At 43.9% G+C, this 24,238-nt stretch overlaps 1 protein-coding gene across 1 annotated transcript; it reads left to right on the top strand.

Annotated features, from left to right (window-relative positions):
• Positions 1–8,400: 8,400 nt before the first annotated feature.
• On the top strand, positions 8,401–22,066 carry LOC138790077 (pancreatic alpha-amylase-like). The gene is made up of 10 exons (XM_069969012.1): positions 8,401–8,576; positions 10,147–10,293; positions 11,308–11,499; positions 14,758–14,988; positions 16,101–16,234; positions 16,581–16,703; positions 16,791–16,890; positions 19,280–19,401; positions 19,557–19,682; positions 21,783–22,066. Exons 1-10 carry the CDS (start codon positions 8,409–8,411, stop codon positions 21,970–21,972), a joined length of 1,533 nt encoding a protein of 510 aa, XP_069825113.1. The 5' UTR covers positions 8,401–8,408; the 3' UTR covers positions 21,973–22,066.
• Positions 22,067–24,238: the final 2,172 nt, after the last annotated feature.

The following is a 24,238-nucleotide window of genomic DNA, read 5'->3' on the forward strand; positions in this document are numbered from 1 at the left end:
TTCTCCCTTTTTATACTGTTGAGTTACGTATGGGAAGCGGTATACCCAGGGACGGCAGGTGAACGCACAAGAAAAATTCTCACTATTATATAAGTGGGACCAGGCGACCTTGGGGAGTTTACTGTCGTTTTTTATGTCTATTAAGTAACTATTTTCAGGGTTAGGTTTTTGGGTTCAGTTATATAATGTTTTTTTAATTGACTGCAATCTATGTGAACGCAGCAGAAAACAGATTTATGGTGTGTTCACACCTACAGGATCTGCAGCTGGTTTTCTGCAGCAGATTTCATTTAAATAACTGAACACAGCATCAGATCATACAGTAGAATGTATAGAATAGACAGTTATGTATACATAATATAAAAAATATATAGAAGAAAATTTATACTTACCAAGCCCCAGTCCCCTCTTCTCTGTGATTCCGGTATGCCACTGTCTTGTCCCCCGATCTTTTGTCTTCCTGCCTCCAAGACTAAGGGGGCCATTCCACAGAGCGATAATCATCCGAATCGTCCCGATTCGGCCGATTGTCTCTATTCCACAAAGCGATAATGATCAGCCGATGATCGTGTCATCGGCTGATTAATTATATAGAAGCAAACCTAAAATCATTGGGCACCCACTGCGTATCACTATGTGGAATAGCGATGCGCGACGGGTGACTGACGATTCCACAAACACCATACTTTACCTAACCATGCTGCAGGGCTTCTCCTGCTCTCCTTCTCCCGATCCCGCTCACAGCAGCAGCTTCGGAGCTGCCTTTCTGAGCTGCCAGGACCGCCGCGGGCAGTGATTGGCTGAGCGGTCTGTCAGCTCAGACAGGCCGCTCTGAAGCTGCTGCTGCGCGCGGGATTGGGAGGAAGAAGGAGCGCAGGAGAAGCCCTGCAACATGCTTAGGTAATGTATGGTGTTTAAACAAGAGTTCCAAGGACATCGGTAAGGATGTCCCTGCAGCCCTCGCTAAACGATTATCGGGCCGTGGAATAGGCCCAGTAAACGAGCGCCTATCTAGCAAATCGGCGCTCGTTTACATTATTGATCAGCCCCCCCATCGGCCCGTGGAATAGGACCCTTAGGGTGCTTTTAAACAGAGAGGTTTATCTGACAGATTTTTGAAGCCAAAGACAGGAAAGTATTTAAAAATAGGAGAAATCTCAGTCTTTCCTTTATGACTAGAGATGAGCGAACCAGGTTCGGGTTCGAGTCGATCCGAATCGAACGTTCAGCATATGATTAGCGGTGGCTGCTGAACTTGGATAAAGCTCTAAGGTTGTCTGGAAAACATGAATACAGCCAATGACTATATCCATGATTTTCACATAGCCTTAGGGCTTTATCCAACTTCAGCAGCCACCGCTAATCAAATGCCGAACGATCGGGTTCGGATCGACTCGAGCATGCTCTAGGTTCGCTCATCTCTATTTATGACCTGTTCTCTGTCAGATAAATCTGTCTGTGTAAAGACACCCTAAGGCTACATTTACATGTTCCGTGTGCGGCTCTGTCATTACAGCGCGGCGCATATCTGTACAGTTCCCCCGCTCCCAGCATCTTATGACAGATGCTGCCTGGGCGGGGGAGAAGTCCGTTACAGGCATTCCAAGTCTGTATTCCGTGTGGAACACGGAACGTGTGAATGTAGCCTTAGGGCCCCATTACACGGAGTGATAATCTGCCAAACCAGGCCAATTATCGCTCCAAGTAATGCTGCGTTTACACGGAGCGATAATTCGCCTGATCGCACGATTAACGATTTCGAAGTAATGATGCATAGCTGGATATATGACAGCTACCTTGTGTCTCCTTTACCCTAAAAACTATCTAACAGTGTCAGCAGTTTTACCCTTAGAGGGAGATTTATCAAACATGGTGTAAAGTGAAACTGGCTCAGTTGCCCCTAGCAACCAATCAGATTCCACCTTTCATTTTCCAAAGAGTCTGTGAGGAATGAAAGGTGGAATCTGATTGGTTGCTAGGGGCAACTGAGACAGTTTCACTTTACACCATGTTTGATTAATCTCCCCCATTGTTTTTGAGTCTCTCCCCTAGTGTGTGTACACAGCCTGGGATACATCTGGGATTTGCAATGATTTGTAGGGGTAACCTTTTTTATGACTTACAACAATGGCTAAAACTCTATCAGTTTGGAGCTTTAACCTGAATTCACATACAGCATTTTGGAGTATTTTTCTTTTAACTGTTCGTACTGTTACTGTTTTTTCTTGTTTATTTTCTTGATCTTTGTCGGGTTCCAATGTAAATATTCCAAGTTACGTAACGTTATTATGTCTCTGGAAAGTTTTGCTAGGGGTTTATTATTAACAGGGTGTTCCTTCTTTTATCGGCTAGGCCCAGGTACTCACTAAGGACGAGTCCTCATTTATGCCACATTGTCCTGTCTTTTAATATAGTATTGTGATATATGTAAATGGATGAATAACTGGTTTAGTGATAGTAAACAGAGGGTGGTCATTGATGGATTGAAACATACTCTGATTGGGTCAAAGTTACTAGTGGGGTACCACAGGGGTCAGTGGTGGGTCCACTTCTTTTTAATATTTTTATTATTGATCTTGTTGAGGGGCTACAGAGTATAATCTCCATTTTTGCAGATGACACTTAACTGGTTAAAGTAATCACCACAGAGGAGGATAATATCATATTACAGAGGGATTTGGAGAAGCTGGAGGCTTGGGCAGAGGAATGGCAAATGAAGTTTAATGTGGATAAATATAAGGTTATGCATCTGAGCCATAAAAATAATAAGTACAGTTATGTGCTAAATAATAAAACACTGGGTAAAACCGATTCTGAAAAAGGACTTGTGCTATCGGTGGACAGTAAACTCAACTTTAGTGATCAGTGCCAGGCAGCAGCTGCCAAGGCTAATAAAATAATGGGATACATCCCATTCTAAATATGAGAACATAGTTTTGCATCTTTATAAATCACTGGTCAGACCACACATGGTATATACTGTGTACAGCAGCGGGCACCTGTATATAAGAAGGACACAGCTGAACTGGAACGGGTGCAGAGAGGGGCGAGAGACAGGTTATCAAGATTGGGATTATTTAGTTTAGGGGTCTTAGGGACGATCTGATTACAATGTACAAATATATGAATGGACAGTACAGAGATCTTTGCAGTGATCTTTTTACTCCTAGGTCTGTAACCATAACGGGGGCATCCTCTACGTCTAGAGGAAAGAAGGTTTCATGATCAGCTCAGATGCGGATTCTTTACTGTAAGGCCCTTTTACACGAAGTGATAATTTGCCAAATCAGGCAAATTCAGCAGATTATCGCCCAGTGTAGTAAAGACAATGATCAGCCAAAGAAATTATCATCAGCTGATCATTGTCATTTAAACTAGCTTAAAAAATCATCATCCGCCAGCAGAGCATCGATACCTGAGGAATATGAAAAGAAAATAATAAACATTATACTTACCTGTCCAGGCTTCCCGGTGTTCTCCTAGCTTCTTCGAGTTTCTTGCAGCCGCTGCTGGTACTTCTGGGCCGGGCTCAGCCAATCACTGGCTGTGGCGCTGTCCTGCTTTTGCCAGTAATTGGCTGAGCGGCCTGTCGTTTTGGAGACTGGCCCAGAAGTGCTGACGGCAGCTGTGAAGAGCAGGCAAAAGCTAGAAGGACACCGAGGAGCCTTTCTCTATATCCGCGCTTTGATCCATTAGCCAATAGACATTTATGGGATCCGTGTTTGTTTGTTTTTTACAGCCGTCACAGATGTCACATCAGTGACGTCTTTGCCAATCGTGGATCAAATCAAAGCAAACCAGTCACTAGGCAACCTGGTGTGGTTATAGACCCACCTAGGATGTCGGTAACGCCACCCACCGAGAGGGGAAATATAACCCAAGGTAGACAGTGGTGTGTGTGTGGGTGCAGGTGCAAGCAGATAACACAGAGTCCCGTGCTTTTTGTACAAAAATAGAACACTTTACTGAATAACGTTGCAGGTGAACAGTACACTCAATACAGATAGTGTAAATCTTGTCAAACGTGGGTGCTGATAGTAGAATAAGACCAGTACTTTGAGAAGTATGTGCTATTGTGAAGAGAAGGAAGAGGAGAGGAGTTGCCAGAGGAGCCGTGCCTAGTGTAGAGTCTGTGCTCTGCTGGAACTAAGGTGTAGATAAGGAGAAGATAAGTGATACTCGTACTCACTTATAGACTATAGTCTAACCACCTTCTGCCCCCTAGTTGCATAGATCCCGTCCTAGGTGGGTAGCACGAGCCCCAGTCATCAGTTATCTGGGTGTAGCAGACTTCCAAGATTACCCGGTTGTCTTGCGCTGCACAGTAGGACCTATTCTGTGACCTATTCTGGTAGCTTTGTCATACTGGGGTCAGCTCCTCTTGTATCAGGAGTCTGCCCTGCACGTTTTTGAGAGGTTCCTTGAGTGGGCTATTGCGATCCTAGGTGGCTTCTCTCCCTTAAGGTTAGCTTAGCCCTGGATAACTGTAGCGGTTGCTTGCTAACAGAAAGTCTCTGTTACCATCTCTGTCCCTGTCAGGGGTCCTGGCCAAAGCCAGGCTCTGGATTAACTTCCACAGGAACTGTGTCTCTGTGTGTCCTCTCTCTTTGGAAACTGACTAGAGACTGAATGCACTTCCTCCACCAGGTTAACTGCTTCTACAGGGGCTATATCTAAACCCTCCTGTGAGTGGTGGGGCTGAGTGGGGGTGAGAGAGAGAGAGACTAGACAGGATAAGGCACAAAGAAAGAGCCCCTGCGACTTTTTAGCAAAGAAACACATGACACAAAACCGTTAACCTATTACTCTTCAGCTGTGTACACAAAGACAGTGCTGACACCTAGTGGGGAAAACAAGGCACTTCATTTCCCACTTCTTTAACCTGAGTGAACGACTTACTGGGGTGCATATACAACAACCGTGGCGGGACACCACACGCCTTTAATTTGGATCGGGAAAACGCTGAACATGTGAATAAGGCCTTAAGGGTATGTTCACACGTACCGGATCCGCAGCGGTTTTTCTGCAGAAGATTCGCAGCAGATTTCATCTAAATGACTGAACACAGCATCAAATCTGCACCACCCAATCTGCTGCGGATCCTGTACGTGTGAACGCACCCTAAAGGTTGAACTCTGATAAATCAGAAATCCATTTCCTATCTCATCATTAGTTAGGCTTGAAGAAAAAAGTTAAAGAAAGTAGAACATATCCTCGCAGCATAGACTGGAACAATCATGACTTTGTTCCCATGATTTTTGGAAGTGCCGGAGTTGGCTGTCAGAGGCGGCATACTGGAACCTGCATAACGCTTCTCGAAGACTTCACCCATCTCTTCGGAAAGGAAGCAGAACCTTCTCCTTGGCTATCAGATATATTCAGTGGCCTGAGGCCAAACTCAGACTGGTTTATACTGGTTTAGGGCCACCTTTTTCTAAGTTATAAAGTTTCCCGGTGCTGACACCCTCCATGAGCGACCCTTTTGGAAGCTTGTGAAAGACTAGACAGCAGAGGTCACTGGGATTGCATCCTAAAGCAAGGACTATTGCACTATTGGGTGAATATGTTACCTTTTGTATGCAAAGCTGATTTTTTTTCCAGTAAATAATGAATTGCGCAGTATATACTGGTGTGATTTTTGCAACTGTTGGACTTTCAGCTGGGATTACTGATTGAGTGGACACGTGGGCAATGTATACTGTAACTATTGTAGAAAGGACTGGACTAGGTACTCCTCCCAGGGGAGCAGGCAGGACCCAGCCTGAAGCGATGAGTGATGATATCAAAATTGGCCCAGTCCATACAGGGTTATAGGAGTTATCCAGTGCTACAAAAACATGGCCGCTTTCTTCCAGAGACAGCATCACACTGGTCTCCAGTTCAGATGTGATTTGCAATTAAGTTCCATTCACTTCAATAAAACTGAGTTACATAACCTGCATCCAAACTGGAGACCAGAGCGGTGCTGTCTCTGGAAGAAAGTGGCCATGTTTTTGTAGCGCTGGATAACCCCTTTAAGCCTCTGGCTCTGGTGTTCTAGATCGAGCGTATATACGTTAATCTTAGGAAAATAATTATGAAGTTGAATCCTTTTAAAAAAAAAATCAAATTATGATTCCAGGTGGACAGGTTGGAAGATGGGAGACGTAACAAACCTTATGAAACCAACTAGAATCCATTGTTATTTCTGCTTTTATAGATGTTATATATATATTGGTCACACAGTCATTGGTTTTATTCTTCGTTAACAAATATAAAATAAAACTAAAATATAGAGATATAAAACTAAAATAAAGATCTGATACATCTGTAGCCATTTGGTGTCATAGGTGTGCCCCAAGTACATTACCGCTTATCTGCTAGGGCAGGGCAGATGAGAGGATATAGGCTAGGGATATGTGATAGTGAGACTGAATATGTTAGTATAGGCTGTCTGCAATACTGTGCTAAGGCCCCTGTGCTCATTGACAATTATCAGCCTGTGTAATGCTGCGTTTACACGCGAATTCGCACGATAACGATTGAATTCGAACGTAGTAAACGCTGCAAACGATCGAACGAGAAATCGTTCATTTTGATCTTACAACATGTTCTAAAAAAATTTGCATATCGTTCCGTGTAAACAGTCGTTCACCGATTTTTCCTATGAGCGAGATAGGCTTAAGTGATCGCAAAACGAATTTTCCGTACGATATATCGTACCATCTAAACGCTGACCATTTAAAAAAAAATTGTTACTCCGACATCGTTAATCATACGATCGGGCCAATTACCGTTTCGTGTAAACGCAGCATAATGCTGCGTTTACATGGAACGATTACCGTTCGAATTTTCGCTATAACGCATTTGAGTGATAATCGTTCGGTGTCAACACAGACGATGAGCGAAAAATCATTCATTTTGATCTTTTATAATGTTCTCAAATCGCCGTCCGTTGATCGCTAAATATTCGCAGATCGCTTCGTGTAAAAAGTCTTTCAAAGATTCACCCTATGTGAAAGATGGGCTTAAACGATATTAAAAACGATCGCAATAACGATTTTTCTTACGAATCTTCTAATGATTTTTCTCCGTCTAAATGCTGATCGTTATAAAAATAAATTCGTTGCTTCAAAATCGTTAATCGTTCGATTGGGCGAATTATCGTTCCGTGTAACCCCAGCATAAAGGGGCCAGCGATCAGCAAACGAATGAGCAAACACTTATCCATTGGCTGCTGTCATCTTCTGTGTAACCCATAAAATCGTTGTGTAAATCAGCTTTGGCTGTCCAGGCATGATGGGAATTGTAGTTTTGCAACAGCTGGAGGGCCGAAGGTTCCCAATTCCTGGTGTAAATGGTCAAATTTTATGTATTTAAAGGTCACAGGAGTCATCCAGGGATCGTTCATACAGCTCAGCCACACAGTTTGTTGAGCTCTGTAAGGCCCCGTTCCCACTGAGCAAAACTAGCGGAATTCCGTGCAGCGGGTGGAACGCCTGGAAAACTGGGATACAGCCACAGCCAGGCGTTACTTAGAAGGTATCCACCCGCTGCACGGAGCGAGCAGACAGCGGGAATCCGACGCCGATTGTTCTGGTTCTCACAAACCAGAAATCCAAAAAGTCCGCTCATCTCTAGTTGCTGCCCATGGTGAGACTAACAATTCCTTCCATATTTGTTATTATCCACTCAGTCTCCTTCCCCAAGTTCTCAGCTGCTGCTTTCTGCTGAAGCACAAAAATCTGTGTGTGCGCTTTTCTCTCTGTCTCCCCCTCTTTCCCTCTCCCTTCTGAGACAGCTGATGTAAACAAGCCCCTGGCAAGCTGTATCTGCAACATTATAGCTGATTTGTAATGCTGGGTGGGTTATTTTGAGGTCAAGTTGATAATGAACTCACTGTGATTAACCCTCCCAGCATTACAAATAAGCTACACTGTTGCAGATTCAGCCTGCCAGGGACTTGTTTACATCAGCTGTCTCAGGAAGAGGGGGACAGAGGAAAGCTCTCACACAGATTTTTGTGTCTGCAGCAGAAAGCAGCAGCTGAGAACTGGGGGAAGGAGACTGAATATATCATAATAAGTATGGAGCGAATTGTTAGTCTCACACTGGGCAGCAACATATCAAAGCTTATGTTTGAGTGGAATACCCCTTTAAATGCTTTTACATAATAGACAAATCTGCCCTAAATCTTCAGAAAACTTGCACAAACCTACTCTATCTCTGCATGAATATCTCTTTCTTCATTAGTCTTATTACATACACTATTTACATGTCACGTTCAGATATTTAAGAAGATACTAGGAGAACATAAACGCCCTGTCCGCCATCCAGCGGGGTGCTGCCTAGACAAGGATCAGCAATTACAGTATTTGCAGCTATATAACTAAGCAGAAGACGAGTCAGAGCTCACAGGACGGCACAAGATGAAGCTGCTGATACTCCCGCTGCTGGTCACCGCCTGTGCCGCTCAGTTCAACGCCAACTTCAAGGAGGGAAGAACCACTATCGTTCACTTGTTTGAATGGCGATGGGACGACATTGCGGAAGAATGTGAGCGATATCTCGGACCCAATGGCTTCGCAGGTGTCCAGGTATGAAACCCTTTATATCTGTGGATCCTCATCTGTACATAAGACCTACAGAAGAAAGACATGGCCCATCTATTTAGGTTTTGGATGGGAAGGAGAGTCTCTTAGCCCTTCAATACTCAGGTATACGCTTGGATTTGATGGACCTGGGTCTGTAACTATGTCTGTATATGAATACAGTAGTATTAGGATGAGGCTATATGAGACACTTAAATAATAACTTGCACAATCTTTTATCTTTTCTCAACTCAGCCACTGTTAGTTGATAACATAATAATAATAATAATAATAATAATAATAATAATAATAATAATTATTATTATTATTATTATTATTATTACATTGCCCCCTGCTGGTATGATGATGTGAGGGGGTGATGATGTGGAGGATACACTGCCCCCTGCTGGTGTGATGATGTGGGGAGGACACACTGCCCTCTGTTAGTGTAATGATATGTGGAGGACGCACTGACCCCTGCTGGTGTGATGATGTGGGGAGGACACACTGCCCTCTGTTAGTGTAATGATATGTGGAGGACACACTGACCCCTGCTGGTGTGATGATGTGGGTAAGATACACTGCCTCCCGCTGGTGTGATGATATGGGGAGGACACACAAAGCCCCCCAAACCCCCCCCCCCCCCCCCCCCCCCCCCCCCCCCCCCGCTAGTGTAATGATGTGGGAAGGACATGCTGCCCTTTGCTTGTGTGACGATTTGTGTGTGTGGGGACTGCCCTCTTTTGATGTAATGAGTGGGGGGAAGGACACTGCCCTCTGTTGGTGTAATGATGTGGAGGACACACTGCCCTCTGTTGATGTGATAATATGTGGGGATACACTCCTCCCTGCTGGTGTGATGATGTGTGGAGGACATACTGTCCCCTGTTGGTGTGATGATGTGAGGAGGACACACTGCCTCCTGCTGGTGTGATGATGTGTGGAGGACACACTGCCCCCTGTTGGTGTGATGATGTGGGGAGGACACATTGCCCCTGCTGGTGTGATTATGTGGGGGATACACTACCCGCTGCTGGTGTGGTGATGTGAGGAGGACACACTGCCCCCTGTTGGTGTGATGATGTGAGGAGGACACATTGCCCCTGCTGGTGTGATTATGTGGGGGATACACTACCCGCTGCTGGTGTGGTGATGTGAGGAGGACACACTGCCCCCTGTTGGTGTGATGATGTGGGGAGGACACACTGCCCCAGGCTAATATGATAATATGGGGAGGACACACTGCCCCAGGCTAATATGATAATATGGGGAGGACACGCTGCCTCCTGCTGGTGTGATTATGTAGAGGACACACTCCCTCCTGCTAATAGGATGATATGTAGAGGACACACTGCCCCCTGCTGGTGTGATGATATGGTGGCCCTACTCTTAAGATTATGGAGGTCATGTTGGTCAGTTTACTGGGCCTTGATTTTACACTTATATCTTATTTATGGGATATGGGAAATAATCATATAAAAGCCATTCACTCAGCAAGAGACAAGTATGGACCTATGTGACTGACTTGTCTATATACTATTTAGTGGAAGTAATCAGCAACCCTATTTTATTCCAGATTTCCCCTCCTAATGAGAATGTCGTCATCACTGACCCATCCAGACCATGGTGGGAGCGTTACCAGCCAATCAGCTATAAGATCTGCACCCGCTCCGGGGATGAACAACAATTCCGGGACATGGTGACCAGATGTAACAATGTTGGGGTATGAGCCTTCTCGTTTCTTTGATCTGCACAAAATGATCATTATCGTGTGTTGTCTCAGGATAAAGACATAAAGACAATACCACACTGAATATTAAAGAACTACATGACTCCCTGTCAGGGATATTGTAGGCAAAAGCATCAATGATAACACTATATTAATAAGTTACATATATATATATATATATATATATATATATATATATATATATATATATATATAGAGGTGATAGTTTTATTTAAATACTGTTTTCTGATACCGGAGTACCCCTTTAATCTAATGTTACCAATAATGAGCATTCTTTTTTTTGGTGCTGCAACATTATATTCCCAAGATATTACCAGGAAAGCCAGAGATTTGTAATTTACTTCTATTAAAAAATCTCCAGTCTTCCAGTACTTATCAGGTGCTGTATGTCCTGCAGGAAGTGGTGTATTCTTTCCAGTCTGGAGAGCTGGAGCGATTTTTTTTTTTTATCGGAATTTGCTCCTGCTCTGGACAGTTCCTGACATGGACAGAGGTGGCAGCAGAGAGCAATGTGTCAGTTTTTAATAGAATCAAATCACAAATCTATATATCTTTTTGACCCAAGTTGATTTGAAAGAAAAAATAATAAGTGAACAACCCCTTTAAATGCTATAAATTAGTCTGTTTAGATAGTAATCTTGCCTGAAAATAGTTCTGGGGAGAGGGAGGGTAAAAGAAATAACATGCTCTTACCTCCCCCGCTCCAGCGCTGCTTGCTGCATACCACCGATCTGGTCCCTGGGTCCACGGCCGCTTCCTGGTCTAAGCTGGGACCTGGGTCATGACCTCGCTATGGCCGTTAACTGGCTGAACGGACCTCACACGCCACGCCCTGGCTCAGACCAGGAAGCGGCCGGGGACCCAGGGACGAGAGCGGCGGTATGCGGGGAGCATGTTATTTCTTTTATCCTCTCCCTTTCCGGCACTTGCTAAAAAAAATTGGTTTGCTCGGACTACTCCTTTAATAGTAACCGCTGTATGTTGCAGGTCTTTGTGTACGCCGATGCCGTTATAAACCATATGTGCGGCTCAGGTTATGGGAAAGAAACCACATGTGGCAGCCCATACAATGCCGAAACCAAAGACTTCCCAGCTGTGCCGTACTCTTATCGGGACTTCAATGATGGAAAGTGTAAGAATGAACATGGTGCAATCGAGAACTATGAAGACGAGAAGGAGGTACAGTACTCAGCTCAAAAGATAGAAAGGGTCCGTTTCCATGGGAGGTGGTCACAGAGTGTATTTAGAAAACTCCCCCTTAAAGCGACTCTGTACCCACAATCTGACCCCCCCCAAACCACTTGTACCATCAGATAGCTGCTTTTAATCCAAGATCTGTTCTGGGGTCCGTTCGGCAGGTGATGCAGTCATTGTCCTAAAAAACAACTTTTAGACTTGCAGCCCTGTGTCAAATTGGCGTGGCCTAGATTGTCTGTGCCCAAGGCCTGCACCGACTCTCTGTCCCTCCTCCCCACCCTCCTCATCATTAGCAATGCCCCTGGGTAGGATTTTTCCTATTCCTCACCTGTCTGAACACTGCACAGGTGCCTTAACGATCCAGCACATGTGCAGTGTTCACACAGGTGATGAATAGCAGAAATTGTTCTAGGGGTATGGCTAATGGTGAAGAGGGCAGGGAGGAGGGACGGATGGACGTTGCAATCCTAGGGAATAGGTACTCTAAGCCACACCAATTCGACACAGGACTGCAAGTTTAAAAGTAGTTTTTTAGGACAATCACTGCATCACCTACTGAACGGCCGTTGTTTGCCACTCATAAACAACATCTGTTGTTCAATTGAAAATTGCATTGAAATCAATGCACAACTGACGTAAATATTTAACATGTCAATTATTTCCACGGCCGCATCAACTTCAATGCAACACATTTCTCTATGACGGCCATTGTTTTCATAAAAAAAATATGTTGTGTGAACATAGCCTCAAAGTGAATAGGGCAAATGTCAGTGCATTGTGTCTTTGTTTATGGGATTATTCCCTATGTAGGTAATCCATCCGTAGATAGAACCCCCCCCCCCCCCTCTCCCCAGAACGAATGGTGTGCACGGCCAGTGCTCCATTCATCCAGCTCTCAAAGATGTTTGACTGCCCCATAGAAAAGGAATGGAGCACGGGTTGGGGTAGGTATGGTGCTTGCCAATTATTCCAGGTACAACTTTGCCCCATTCTCAGGATCGGTTAGAGTCTGAGTGCGGGGACTTAAAGGGAATGTGTCATCAGAAAATGATTTATTGTATAAATATTTTTTTTTTATGTTAAACATATTTTAGAAGAATTTTTGGTGATTATTTTCTAATTTTCCATTTTTCTATCTATATGATAAAATAATCCTGAGATCTTGCAGTTTTCATTCTCACCACTGGGGCTAAAACTAAGCTCAGACTTCTTGTTTTGTCTGCGGTGATAAGAGGGGGCTGCTGTAAAGTGATCTGAACAGCATTGCAGCGTCATGTGACACCAGTAGATAGAGGTGACAATAGCAGCTCCCTGTAGAATGATCTCTTCAAAGATCACAGCGCCAGCTTGATCAGTAATGTTTCACATTCATCTCAAGGGGACAGAGTCTGTCTATTGACGTCTATGTCCATGAGTCTTGCTGTAAAACATGTCACTAAATGCTGTTAAGAACAGCTCAAACAAGATGGCCGCCTCTATAACAATGTACAAAAAGTTAAATCAAATAAATTACTGTCAAAAAATAAAAACAGATTAGAATAAAGAACAAGTTTTTATATCTGATGCTGATCAGTAGCAGAAAATTTAGGTGACACATTCCCTTTGGCGACCCTTAGGCAACCCTGGACGTACCCTTACGTCCAGGGCCGCCTCCCCGCGTTCAGAGCGGGGCCGCGCGGCGGCCGCGCTCTGAACCGCCACGATCCCGGGTGCCTCATGTAGCTCGGGATCGCGGCTATTAGCGGGCACGGTCCGAACGCCGTGCCCGCTAATCAGGTAATCGGAGGCAGCTGTCAAAGATTACAGCTGCCTCCGATTACCGGCTACATATGATCGGTGGTGGTATAGTGGGGAGATCGCTCCTCCGGGACGTTGTCCCGCAGGAGCGATCTCTGATACTGATGCCGGCCGGGGACGCGTCCAAGATGGCGCCGTCCTCGGCTCGGCACTCGTTTGTTTCCGGCTGCAGCAGCCGAAAGCAAACGAGTGCCGATCTCATGGATCTCTGCAGCATATCTATGCTGCAGAGATCTCAATGAGAGATCACAGTGTATATACTAGAAGTCCCCCAGAGGGGCTTCTAGTATAAGTGTAAAAAAAAAAAAAAAAGTGTTGTTAATAGTAAAAAGCCCCCTCCCCTAATAAAAGTCTGAATCACCCCCCTTTTCCCAGGTTTTAAATAAAAGTAAACAAATAAATAAATAAATAAACATGTTTGCTATCGCCGCGTGCGTAATCGCCCAAACTATTAATTAATCACATTCCTGATCTCGCACGGTAAACGGCGTAAGAGCAAAAAAATCCCAAAGTGCAAAATTGCGCATTTTTGGTCGCATCAAATCCAGAAAAATTGTAATAAAAAGCGATCAAAAAGTCGCATATGCGCAATCAAGGTATCGATAGAAAGAACATGTCATGGCGCAAAAACTGACACCTCACACAGCCCCATAGACCAAAGGAGCGGTTTTAAGTGACGTATATTTGTTAACAATGGTTTGAATTTTTTACAGGCCATCAGATACAATATAAGTTATACATGTTATATATCGTTTTAATCGTAACAACTTGAGGAACAACAAATGTTGCAGTGCAGTAGTAGAGTGTGCTAATAAAGGGGTACTCCGCTCGGTAAAATACATGTTGAATCACCCTTCCCTCCTGAAGACTAATAATTTGTCCTATACTTATTATCTTTTCAGTCTTCTTCCCCAAGTTCTGAGCTGCTACTTTCTGCTGAAGAAACATAAAACTGCACGTGAGCTGTTCACTCTGTCTTAGCTCTGAACCCCTTCCTACTATCTGGCATGGCTCATGTAAACATAGTCCTTGTTAGGCTGTCTCTGCACTCTGTAATGCTGGGAGGGTTAATCACAGTGAGGTCACCAGCAGCTTGACCTCCCGTCATTACAGAGTGCAGATACAGTCGGCCAGGGTTGCTGTTTACATGAGCCGTCTCGGAAAGGAGTAGGGAACACAGTGGACAGGGAGAGAACAGCTCACACACAGTTTTCTGTGTCTTCAGCAGAAAGCAGCAGCTCATAACTGGGGGAAGGAGACTAAAAACATAATAACAAATTTGGAATTAATTTTTAGTCTCCAGGAGGTAAGGAGTGGAATACCCCTTTAAATAACTATGCAGTAAATGAATGAATAGATTGTATTATCACAAATATATGAGCCCGTTATGGTTTAGGAGTTCAGCTTTTCATTTTTTTTTTTTTCTTTTATATATATCTAAAGGTCAGAGATTGCCGTCTTGAAAATCTCCTGGATCTGGCAACAGGCAAGGACTATGTGCGCGGGAAGATTGCTGAATATATGAACCACCTCATCGATATTGGTGTTGCTGGTTTCAGATATGATGCCTCTAAGCACATGTGGCCGGGAGATTTAAAGGCTATTTCTCAACAATTACATAACCTGAACACTCAGTGGTTTCCGAGCGGGGCCAGACCTTTCATTTACCAAGAGGTAAGTTCTTATAAAATAACGTCAATCAATAATGTCAATCAATCAAAAAGACAATACCCAATATCTAACCCCAGCCTCTTTCCCCGTGTGGAATGACATATGCACTGGTCACAGAGCATGCCTAGTAACATCTGCCATAAAAGTGAATAGGGTCAGCTCCAGGCCATTGTGTCTATGTCCATGGGGCTTGAAATTATCAGCAGGTAACAAGTATTTAACCTGCTAAGATGTCCGTATAGCGCACAGGGCACTGAGTATGAAGATAATTTACTTACCTTGATCCTCAGCACCGTTTTTAGTATTTAATTTTATATGCTAATGAGGTGTCTTGGTGCACTGGAGGGAAGGGGGCTACAGTCATCTGCTGCGGCCACTCCACCCCTTCTAAAAAATATTGGGGCTATGCTCTTCTCTATTCATTAGAAGGGGCAGGCCAAGTGGGCTGGATCAGTACACTGAGGCTTGTAGCCCTGCCCCCAGTGCACCAAAACGCCAGACTAGCCTATGTAATGAACTACTAATATCTTGAAATTGCACTGAAGATGAAGGTAGGAAACTTACCAGCTGATTGACAGTGGCTGCCTATACACATCATAGATAGATAACTACCAATCAGCAGCTGGAGGGCGGAGTTTTCTGCTTCTCATGAATATCCAGGACTACTGAGCTCATGCACATAATGTAGAGGACTACTTATTGTCCATGTTATTCAGGAGGATATCTCTGGATCAGCTGCACAGAACAATATAAGTAATACATCATTCTGTTCAGCTTCTCTGTCACTAGTTTATGTTACCCTTAGATAGGACGGCATTAACCTACTGACAGAATCTCTTTAAGTAAGTGTCTTGGCGGGATCTGTTGACCATTTAATTTGTATGGCTGGGTATGGGGAGATAAGTGGCTTACTCCATGTGTATGGTCAGTATGGCCAGCCTTATCCTAAAGATAGTCTATCACTTTTGAAGACTTGAAAATCCCTTTAAATGTTCCTCCTTTGATTTCTTACATTGACACATACATTATACAGTGCTAGCAACTTGTATTTCTAGTGCACAGTGAAACCCTACAACCTATAGACTGTAGCAACGCCATACTCGTTTCTCCGACAGGTCATCGATCTGGGTGGGGAAAAGGTCTCAGCAGATCAGTATTTGGATGTCGGATTTGTAACAGAGTTTAAGTACGGAGTCGACCTGGGAGCTGTCATCCGAAAACTGGAGGGGAAGAAGATGGCCGATCTGAAGTAAGGCTCAAATATATACCCTAAAATAATATAGTACCGAGTGGAGATGGGCGAACTTTTCAAAAGTTCGGTTTGGCAGGTTCGCCGAAGTTTCATGTAAATTTTGTGTTCGTGCTGAACTGAACTTTAACAAGTCGAATTAATAAACCTAAACGCCTGCAGGTTTTTAGCTGTTTTAATGCAGTTTCTAAAGGCCGAGTGCCGCCATGTTGCCGAAGCCCTCTGAAGTTCGGTTCGGTAGCGAACAGAATTTTTTTAAAAGTTCAAAACGAATCTGGGTTCGGCAGGTTAAGTTCGCTCATCTCTAGTACCTAGGAAATTTACGTAACAATGATTTATCTTCTAGAAACTGGGGAGAAGAATGGGGCCTTATCCCTCATTATAGAGCCTTAGCGTTCACTGACAACCATGATAACCAGAGGGGACATGGGGCTGGAGGATCATCTATCCTCACCTTCTTCGAGGCCCGGTAGGAATAAACTTGAGCCAGATACGTCTTCTTACCTATTGTTTGAATACATAACGGTGATTACATTTGTTATTTTAATATTTGCAGGTCCTACAAAATGGCAGTCGGATTTATGTTGGCGCATCCCTATGGACTTACCCGTGTCATGTCCAGTTATAGTTGGCCAAGAACTTTTGTGGATGGAGAGGTAGACCGTTTTTCTTATTTCCCTTATGTAATTTAATGTTAGTTTGCCTTGGCGCACCTACAAAGCTAGTCATACACATTAGACATATGGTGGCTGAAGAGATGGCTCATATTATGTTCATTTTGGACGGCCACCCAGGGCCAATGGCCATTTAAACCTCTCATCCTCTCATATACTTTCTGTGCTGAATGGTCTACCTGCTAATATTTTGCACAAATCAGGGCCAAAATGCAGGCGGGAGGCCATTCAGCAATGTTGTAGACTCTGCTGGACCTTAGACATGTGACTATGATGTCACCACAGGTCCTACAGAGTATGCAGAGGAGGAGGAGAAAAAGAACTGTGTATATGTGAGAAAGGGGACGGGGAGGCTAGTAAGAGTGAAGGGAGCAGGGTGACTTGTTGGTTGAACCTATTTTCTTCGGCAGAAAAGGCCAACAATCTTATATTGGCTTCCTGACTCCCCCCTATTGGCAGATGTTAGGAGACAGAAGGATTGAGCATTCTTGGTGCTGGAGCCTATTAATTTTAAAGTTACAGGCATAAGATTTTTTAAAGTTATACTTTAGGTCTTAAAAACGTAATTTTTCTTTAAATAAAAGCTTTTTTTTTTTTTTAAATAGGGTGTTTTTGTGGTCGTTTATGGACTGAAATATATCCCAGGTTATGTGACAAAATACAGTTGAAAAAAAAGTGACACCTTGCTTAATTTTATGGCCTTTAAAATCATGGTGGTAAAATTAAAATAATTTCCCCATTGGAGGGAATGGAATCTGGTCAGATATTAATTGTCCAGCCATAAACTAGACAAGAAGTTGATAATATAATGGGCAATGTAAAAAACAAAAACAAAAAAAAACACAGTTGACATGTCACTATGCCTGTGTAAAGTTTGGAGTCTTAGGACCCTATTACAAGGAGCGATAGTTGGCCGAACGTTTATTGTACCGTGTAATAGAGAGAATGATCAGCCGAAGAAACGATCATTGAATAGCTACGCGTGGCTGATGGCTGATGATTGTAGTATAAAATGATAAAATAGTAACTCACCTTACCACGTTCCCAGGTGTCCTTGGGCCTTCTCCGATGTCCTCAGAGACCTTCCTGATGTCTGCAGCTCTGCCTTCTCTACACTAACAGGCCGCCAGCCGCTCAACCAATCACAGGCCAAGACAGGCCGCCAGCCGCTCAGCCAATCACTGGCCGAGACAGCCTGTGATTGGCTGAGTGTCTGGCGGCCTGTCAGTGCAGAGAAGCCAGAGCTGCCGTCATCGGGAAGGTCTCTGAGGACATCGGAGAAGGCCTAAGGACACCTGGGAACGTGGTAAGGTGAGTTATTACTTTATTATTTTATACTAAAGGCAAGGGCTGCATGGACATTGCTAATGATGTCCGTGCTGCCCTTGCTGCCCGATAGTTGGCCTGTCCAATTGCTCAGTAAACGAGCTCCGATCTAGAAGATTGGCGCTAATTTTCCGTTTATGATCGGGCTAATAGGATCCTTACTGCTGAGACTCCCACAATCAGGAGAACAAGCCAGGAGGGAAGACGCATGGTTGAGCATTTTTCTCCCTGCCTCACAATAATCTCCATCCAGGCCGCTCCTTTATAACTCTATGGAGCCGCCTACACAGGGATGAATGATGGCGGGAAAGTGAAGGGCACTAGCACATGCTGCTCCCCCTTGTTCTCCTGATTGATGAGGATCTCAGTAGTGACTCCCTGTCCAATCATATCTTTTTTTTTTGTTTTGTTTTTTATGACTGGCCCACTTTAAATTAAAGGGAACCAATAAGCCCAATCGGGCTTATATGGTTCCCTGAACCGCTGTATATAGCTCCTGCAGCAGCCGTGGTCGGTACGTGCCGCTGTATACCCGAAAAAAAGCACTTCAATCCCCCGGGAGTGTGACAGCGAGTCTGGTCGCCGAGTTCCCCGCCCGTGTCTGGTCGCCGAGTTCTGCCTGTCAGCGCAGGGGATGAATGACAGGCAGAGAGGTCCGTTACAGGTCTCTCTGCTTGTCAATCATCCCTCGGAGTGCCCAGATGACTACCTCCCCACTGCTGCCTGTCACGCGCCCGGGGGATTAAAGTGCTTTTTTACGGGTATACAGCTCCTGCTACAGCCGCAGCTGCTGCAGGAGCTGTATACCGGGGTTTCAGGAAACCATATCAGCCCGATTAAGCTGATTGGTTCCCTTTAAATGAAAGACCTCTTGCATTAGTTGCCCTGCTACTTCCACCTTACTGCAAGTCAACAACCTGATTCCTCGTCTTGCCTATAACATCCAGGAGCCTACTGCTACCTTACACCTTTGCTCTCAGTTGAGAAAATATTGCAATACTTCACTACTTCTCCTAGCTTACCGGTCCTATCGTCTTGTCTGTAGGATATCTATAACTGGATAGGACCACCAATGAATCCTGATGGATCAATCAAACATGTGCCTATAAATGCAGACTCCACGTGTGGCGACGATTGGGTCTGTGAGCACAGGTGGCGGCAGATTAAGTGAGTAATTACATGCTAACTTTACACGCTTGGTAGTGTGCCCTATAGACGCCTTTAGCTTACACGTCTATGATACACGAGACAGATATCTGTGCTCTATAATATGGCATGCAATGATTTCTATTTAATTAATTATTTATTTATTTATTTTAAAGGAATATGGTTATTTTCCGTAATACGGTGAATTTTCAACCTTTGACTAACTGGTGGGACAATGGAGGAAACCAAATTGCTTTTGGACGGGGAGACAAAGGGTTCATTGTCTTTAATAATGAAGAAGCGTAAGTGATTACTGCCATCTGTTTTTTCCCTCCCTCCAGTGTGCTTCTTTAATACGTCCACTGCTATTGGAATATGCAAAAAAGAACCTGTGGAGCCTTAAGCGTCTTGAAACACAGGACTAGCCAGATATCCCTCCGGGAAGGACCCAGCCAAGGGGGTGGCTCCTGTAGGGAAACCACCAAAACCACCATATTAGGTAGCCCTATAAGTCAATGTTATGACAAGGGAAAAACCAAGGCTAGGTATCCATCCACATACAGCTGTTTCAGGGTGTTGCCCCTCATCAGTGTGTAGCAGGATTCTGGCTAGGTGGGAGCAATGCCTAGTAGAGCCATAAGAGAGACAGATCACTGATCTCAGGGAGACCAGCCAAAGATAACACTGTCGGCTGCTAGTTAAAGCATCCAATACAGTGAAATCCTATGTTTCCCGTATGGCTCTACTAGGCATTACTCCCACCTAGCCAGAATCCTGGTCCACACTGATGAGGGGCAACACTTCGAAACAGCTGTATGTGGATGGATACCTTGGCTTCGTTTTTCCCTTGTCAATACATTGACTTATAGGGCCACTTAATATATTGTACCATCAGGTACATTAAACATTGCTTCTTTTTTTTTTTAATAATAATTGATCGGCGCTGGTGCAGGGATGCTGCCCAATTCCTGCACTCGGCGTTGTTTTTTTTCCCGAGCGCCATCCTGACCCAGAGCACTGGGGGCAGGCCCGCCACCCCGAATCAATGGAGCTGTGTTATAAAGGGGAGGGGATATCGCCAAACTGGGGGGAAGCAGGCCTGCCCCCAGTGCTTCAGGTCTGGATGGCGCTCAGGAACTGATGGTACATTCACTTTACAACCTGCAACAACCAACAAATTTACTAAGGGCTCTATTACACCAACAGATTATCTGACAGAATTTTTCAGCCAAAGCCAGAAACAGACTATGAACAGAGAACAGGTCATAAAAGACTGAGATATCTCCTCTCTTCAAATCCATTCCTGGCCTTGGCTGTACACAACATATGTTTATATAAATTACGGCCGTTGTTGCAATTTTCAACAACGGCTGTGATTTATGCTAAACATACATTGTATTTGAATGAATGGAATTCCGTCCAGAGCGTATATCTTAATATATGCTCAGGCCAGGATTTCATCCGGCCACACGAAAGACTGACTTGTCAGTTTTCTGTGGCCGCTATTCATTAAATAGTAGCCACAGAGAACCTGTCAGTTCAAACAATGGAGCGTGCGGCTCTAGCCGCATACCCGCATCCGAATTCAGCAGAAATGAAGATCATCTGGCCGGTACTGCAGTACTGGCCAGGATGATCTTCAGTAACACTGGCCATTCTGTGACCCGGCCGGTGTTATACCAGGTGTGAACATGGCCTTAGGATGGGTTTACACACAGTATTTTTGCTCAGTATTTTGGTCCTCATATTGCAACCAAAACCAGGAGTGGATTGAAAACACATAAAGGCTATGTTCACACAGCGTTGAAATTTAGTGGATGGCCATCATTTTATGACAAATAATGGCCTTAATTTCACAACAACGGCCGAGGTTTTAAAATAACGCTAATTATTTGCCATTAAATTGCGGCCATCCACTAAATTTCAACATTGTGTGTGACCATAGCCTTTTTGTGTTTTCAATCCACTCCTGGTTTTGGTTGCAATATGAAGACCACAATACTGAGCGACATACTGTGTGTGAACATAGCCTTATATAGTACAGGCAAACGACAGCATAACAGCTTAAAGGTGACGCATTGTTAGTAAATGAGGCTCGTTGTGTTTTCACCCTATGTTTTAGTGTGTACATGCCAAACATAGCCAAAGGCTTCCATCCAACAGGATCCTGTAAAAAACATATCCATTGAACAGATACCATATATGCACAATGTCAGTGTTATCTGTCACTGTCATCTATTTAACCTTGGGATGCTCCACTAATGTCCCACACACTCAACACTGTAGGGACCTCCTAGAAGAATGGCCTGGCTGAAAAAGAGTTAATTAAAGGTTCGGTTTATAATAGTCAATAGTCAAGTTATTATAAAGTCCTATATAACCTGCGGCATATTGTTTTTTAGGGGTATGGATGTCACCTTGAACACAGGGCTTCCCGCTGGCACCTACTGTGATGTCATCTCAGGGCAAAAAGAAGAAACGCGTTGTACTGGCATTGAGATCAACGTGAGCGACAACGGTTCAGCTAGTTTTCGGATCAGCAATTTAGCTGAAGACCCGTTTGTTGCCATCCATGTCGGTGCCAAGTTATAGACAGTTGTAGTTACATAATGATGGGAAGAGCACTGTAGAATCTTTACTTTCTTGTCTGAAATTGGGAGAATATTAAAATATGCAACAGTATAAAGTATACCCCGTGCATACAGTATAGAGTATATCCCGTGCATACAGTATAGAGTATATCCCGTGCATACAGTACAGAGTGTATACAGTGCATACAGTATAGAGTATATCCCGTTCATACAGTATAGAGTATACCCCGTGCATACAGTATAGAGTATATCCCGTGCATACAGTATAGAGTATACCCCGTGCATACAGTATAGAGTATATCCCGTGCATACAGTATAGAGTATACCCCGTGCATACAGTATAGAGTATATCCCGTGCATACAGTATAGAGTATATCCCGTGCATACAGTATAGAGTATATCCCGTGCATACAGTATAGAGTATATCCCGTGCATACAGTATAGAGTATATCCCGTGCATACAGTATAGAGTATACCCCGTACATTTCAGTATAGAGTATATCCCGCGCATACAGTATAGAGTATACCCCGTACATTTCAGTATAGAGTATATCCCGTGCATACAGTATAGAGTATATCCCGTGCATACAGTATAGAGTATATCCCGTGCATACAGTATAGAGTATATCCCGTGCATACAGTATAGAGTATACCCCGTACATTTCAGTATAGAGTATATCCCGTGCATACAGTATAGAGTATATCCCGTGCATACAGTATAGAGTATATCCCGTGCATACAGTACAGAGTGTATACAGTGCATACAGTATAGAGTATATCCCGTGCATACAGTATAGAGTATACCCCGTGCATACAGTATAGAGTATATCCCGTGCATACTGTATAGAGTATATCCCGTGCATACAGTACAGAGTGTATACAGTGCATACAGTATAGAGTGTATACAGTGCATACAGTACAGAGTATATGCAGGATATACAGTACAGAGTATTTACGTATGGTACATACAGTACAGAGTGTATACAGTGCATACAGTACAGAGTGTATACAGTGCATACAGTATAGAGTATATCCCGTACATACAGTACAGAGTATATGCAGTATATACAGTACAGAGTATATGCAGTATATGCAGTACAGAGTATATGCAGGATATACAGTACAGAGTATATGCAGGATATACAGTACAGAGTAAATGCAGGATATACAGTGCAGAGTATATGCAGGATATACAGTACAGAGTATATGCAGGATATACAGTATATACAGTACAGAGTATATATATGGTACATACAGTACAGAGTATATACAGTAGAGTAAATGCAGTATATACGGTACATAAACAACAGAGTATATGCAATACATACAGTACAGATTATATCCAGTATATAAAGTAGAGTATATCCCGTACATACAGTACAGAGTATATGCAGTATATACAGTACAGATTATATCCAGTATATAAAGTAGAGTATATGCAGTACATATACCCTGTTTCCCGAAAATAAGACCTAGTACAGGTTTTGCTAAATTGCTAAATATAAGGCCCAAAAGCATGGTCTAGGAAAGTTTTTGTTTGGAAGGATGGTCGCCAAACAGAACCCCAGGGCATGCAGCTGGGATTCTTTTTAGCCTGCGGCCATTGTCCCCTACCTTCACCATCCATTGCAGAGCAGCTGCATGCTGGACATGAAGACCGTCACCTGCTGCCAACCACGATTTTCCCTTCTGCAGCCGTCACTTGAAATGTGCAGCTAAGACATCGAGGCCTGTTGCCTATCACTATCCCCGTTGTCCCCTACCGCAAGATGTAGAGCTGCAAACAGTCTGCCGTTATCCCGTCATCTGCAGCCATACTGTACACTGTCCCTGCTGTGCTGTACGAGTGTGCTATGGTGAGCTCCCCCTGGTGGCTGGAAGCTACCATACCATACTCTGTCTCTGCTGTTTTGTATGAGTGTGCTGGTGTGAGCTCCCCCTGGTGGCCGGAAGCCACCATACTGTATGCTGTCCCTGCTATGCTGTACAAGTGTGCTGTATTGAGCTCCCCCTGGTGACCAGAAGCCTCCATGCCGTACGTTTTGTCCCTGCTGTGCATGTGACATGTAAATCCTTTTTCGTGGAAAAAAAAGACATTGCCTGATAGTAGAGTATATGCAGTACACACAGTACAGATTATATCCAATGAATACAGCACATAATAGCTTTCTATACACATGAGGCAGTAAAGAACCCACAAAAAAAGCTAATTTCCCATAACTGCACAAAGACTCCACTGTGATGATTCGGTTTTATGTGACTTTTTA

The sequence above is a fragment of the Dendropsophus ebraccatus genome, chromosome 4, assembly GCF_027789765.1.
Source record: "Dendropsophus ebraccatus isolate aDenEbr1 chromosome 4, aDenEbr1.pat, whole genome shotgun sequence".
Classification (NCBI taxonomy): Eukaryota; Metazoa; Chordata; class Amphibia; order Anura; family Hylidae; genus Dendropsophus; species Dendropsophus ebraccatus.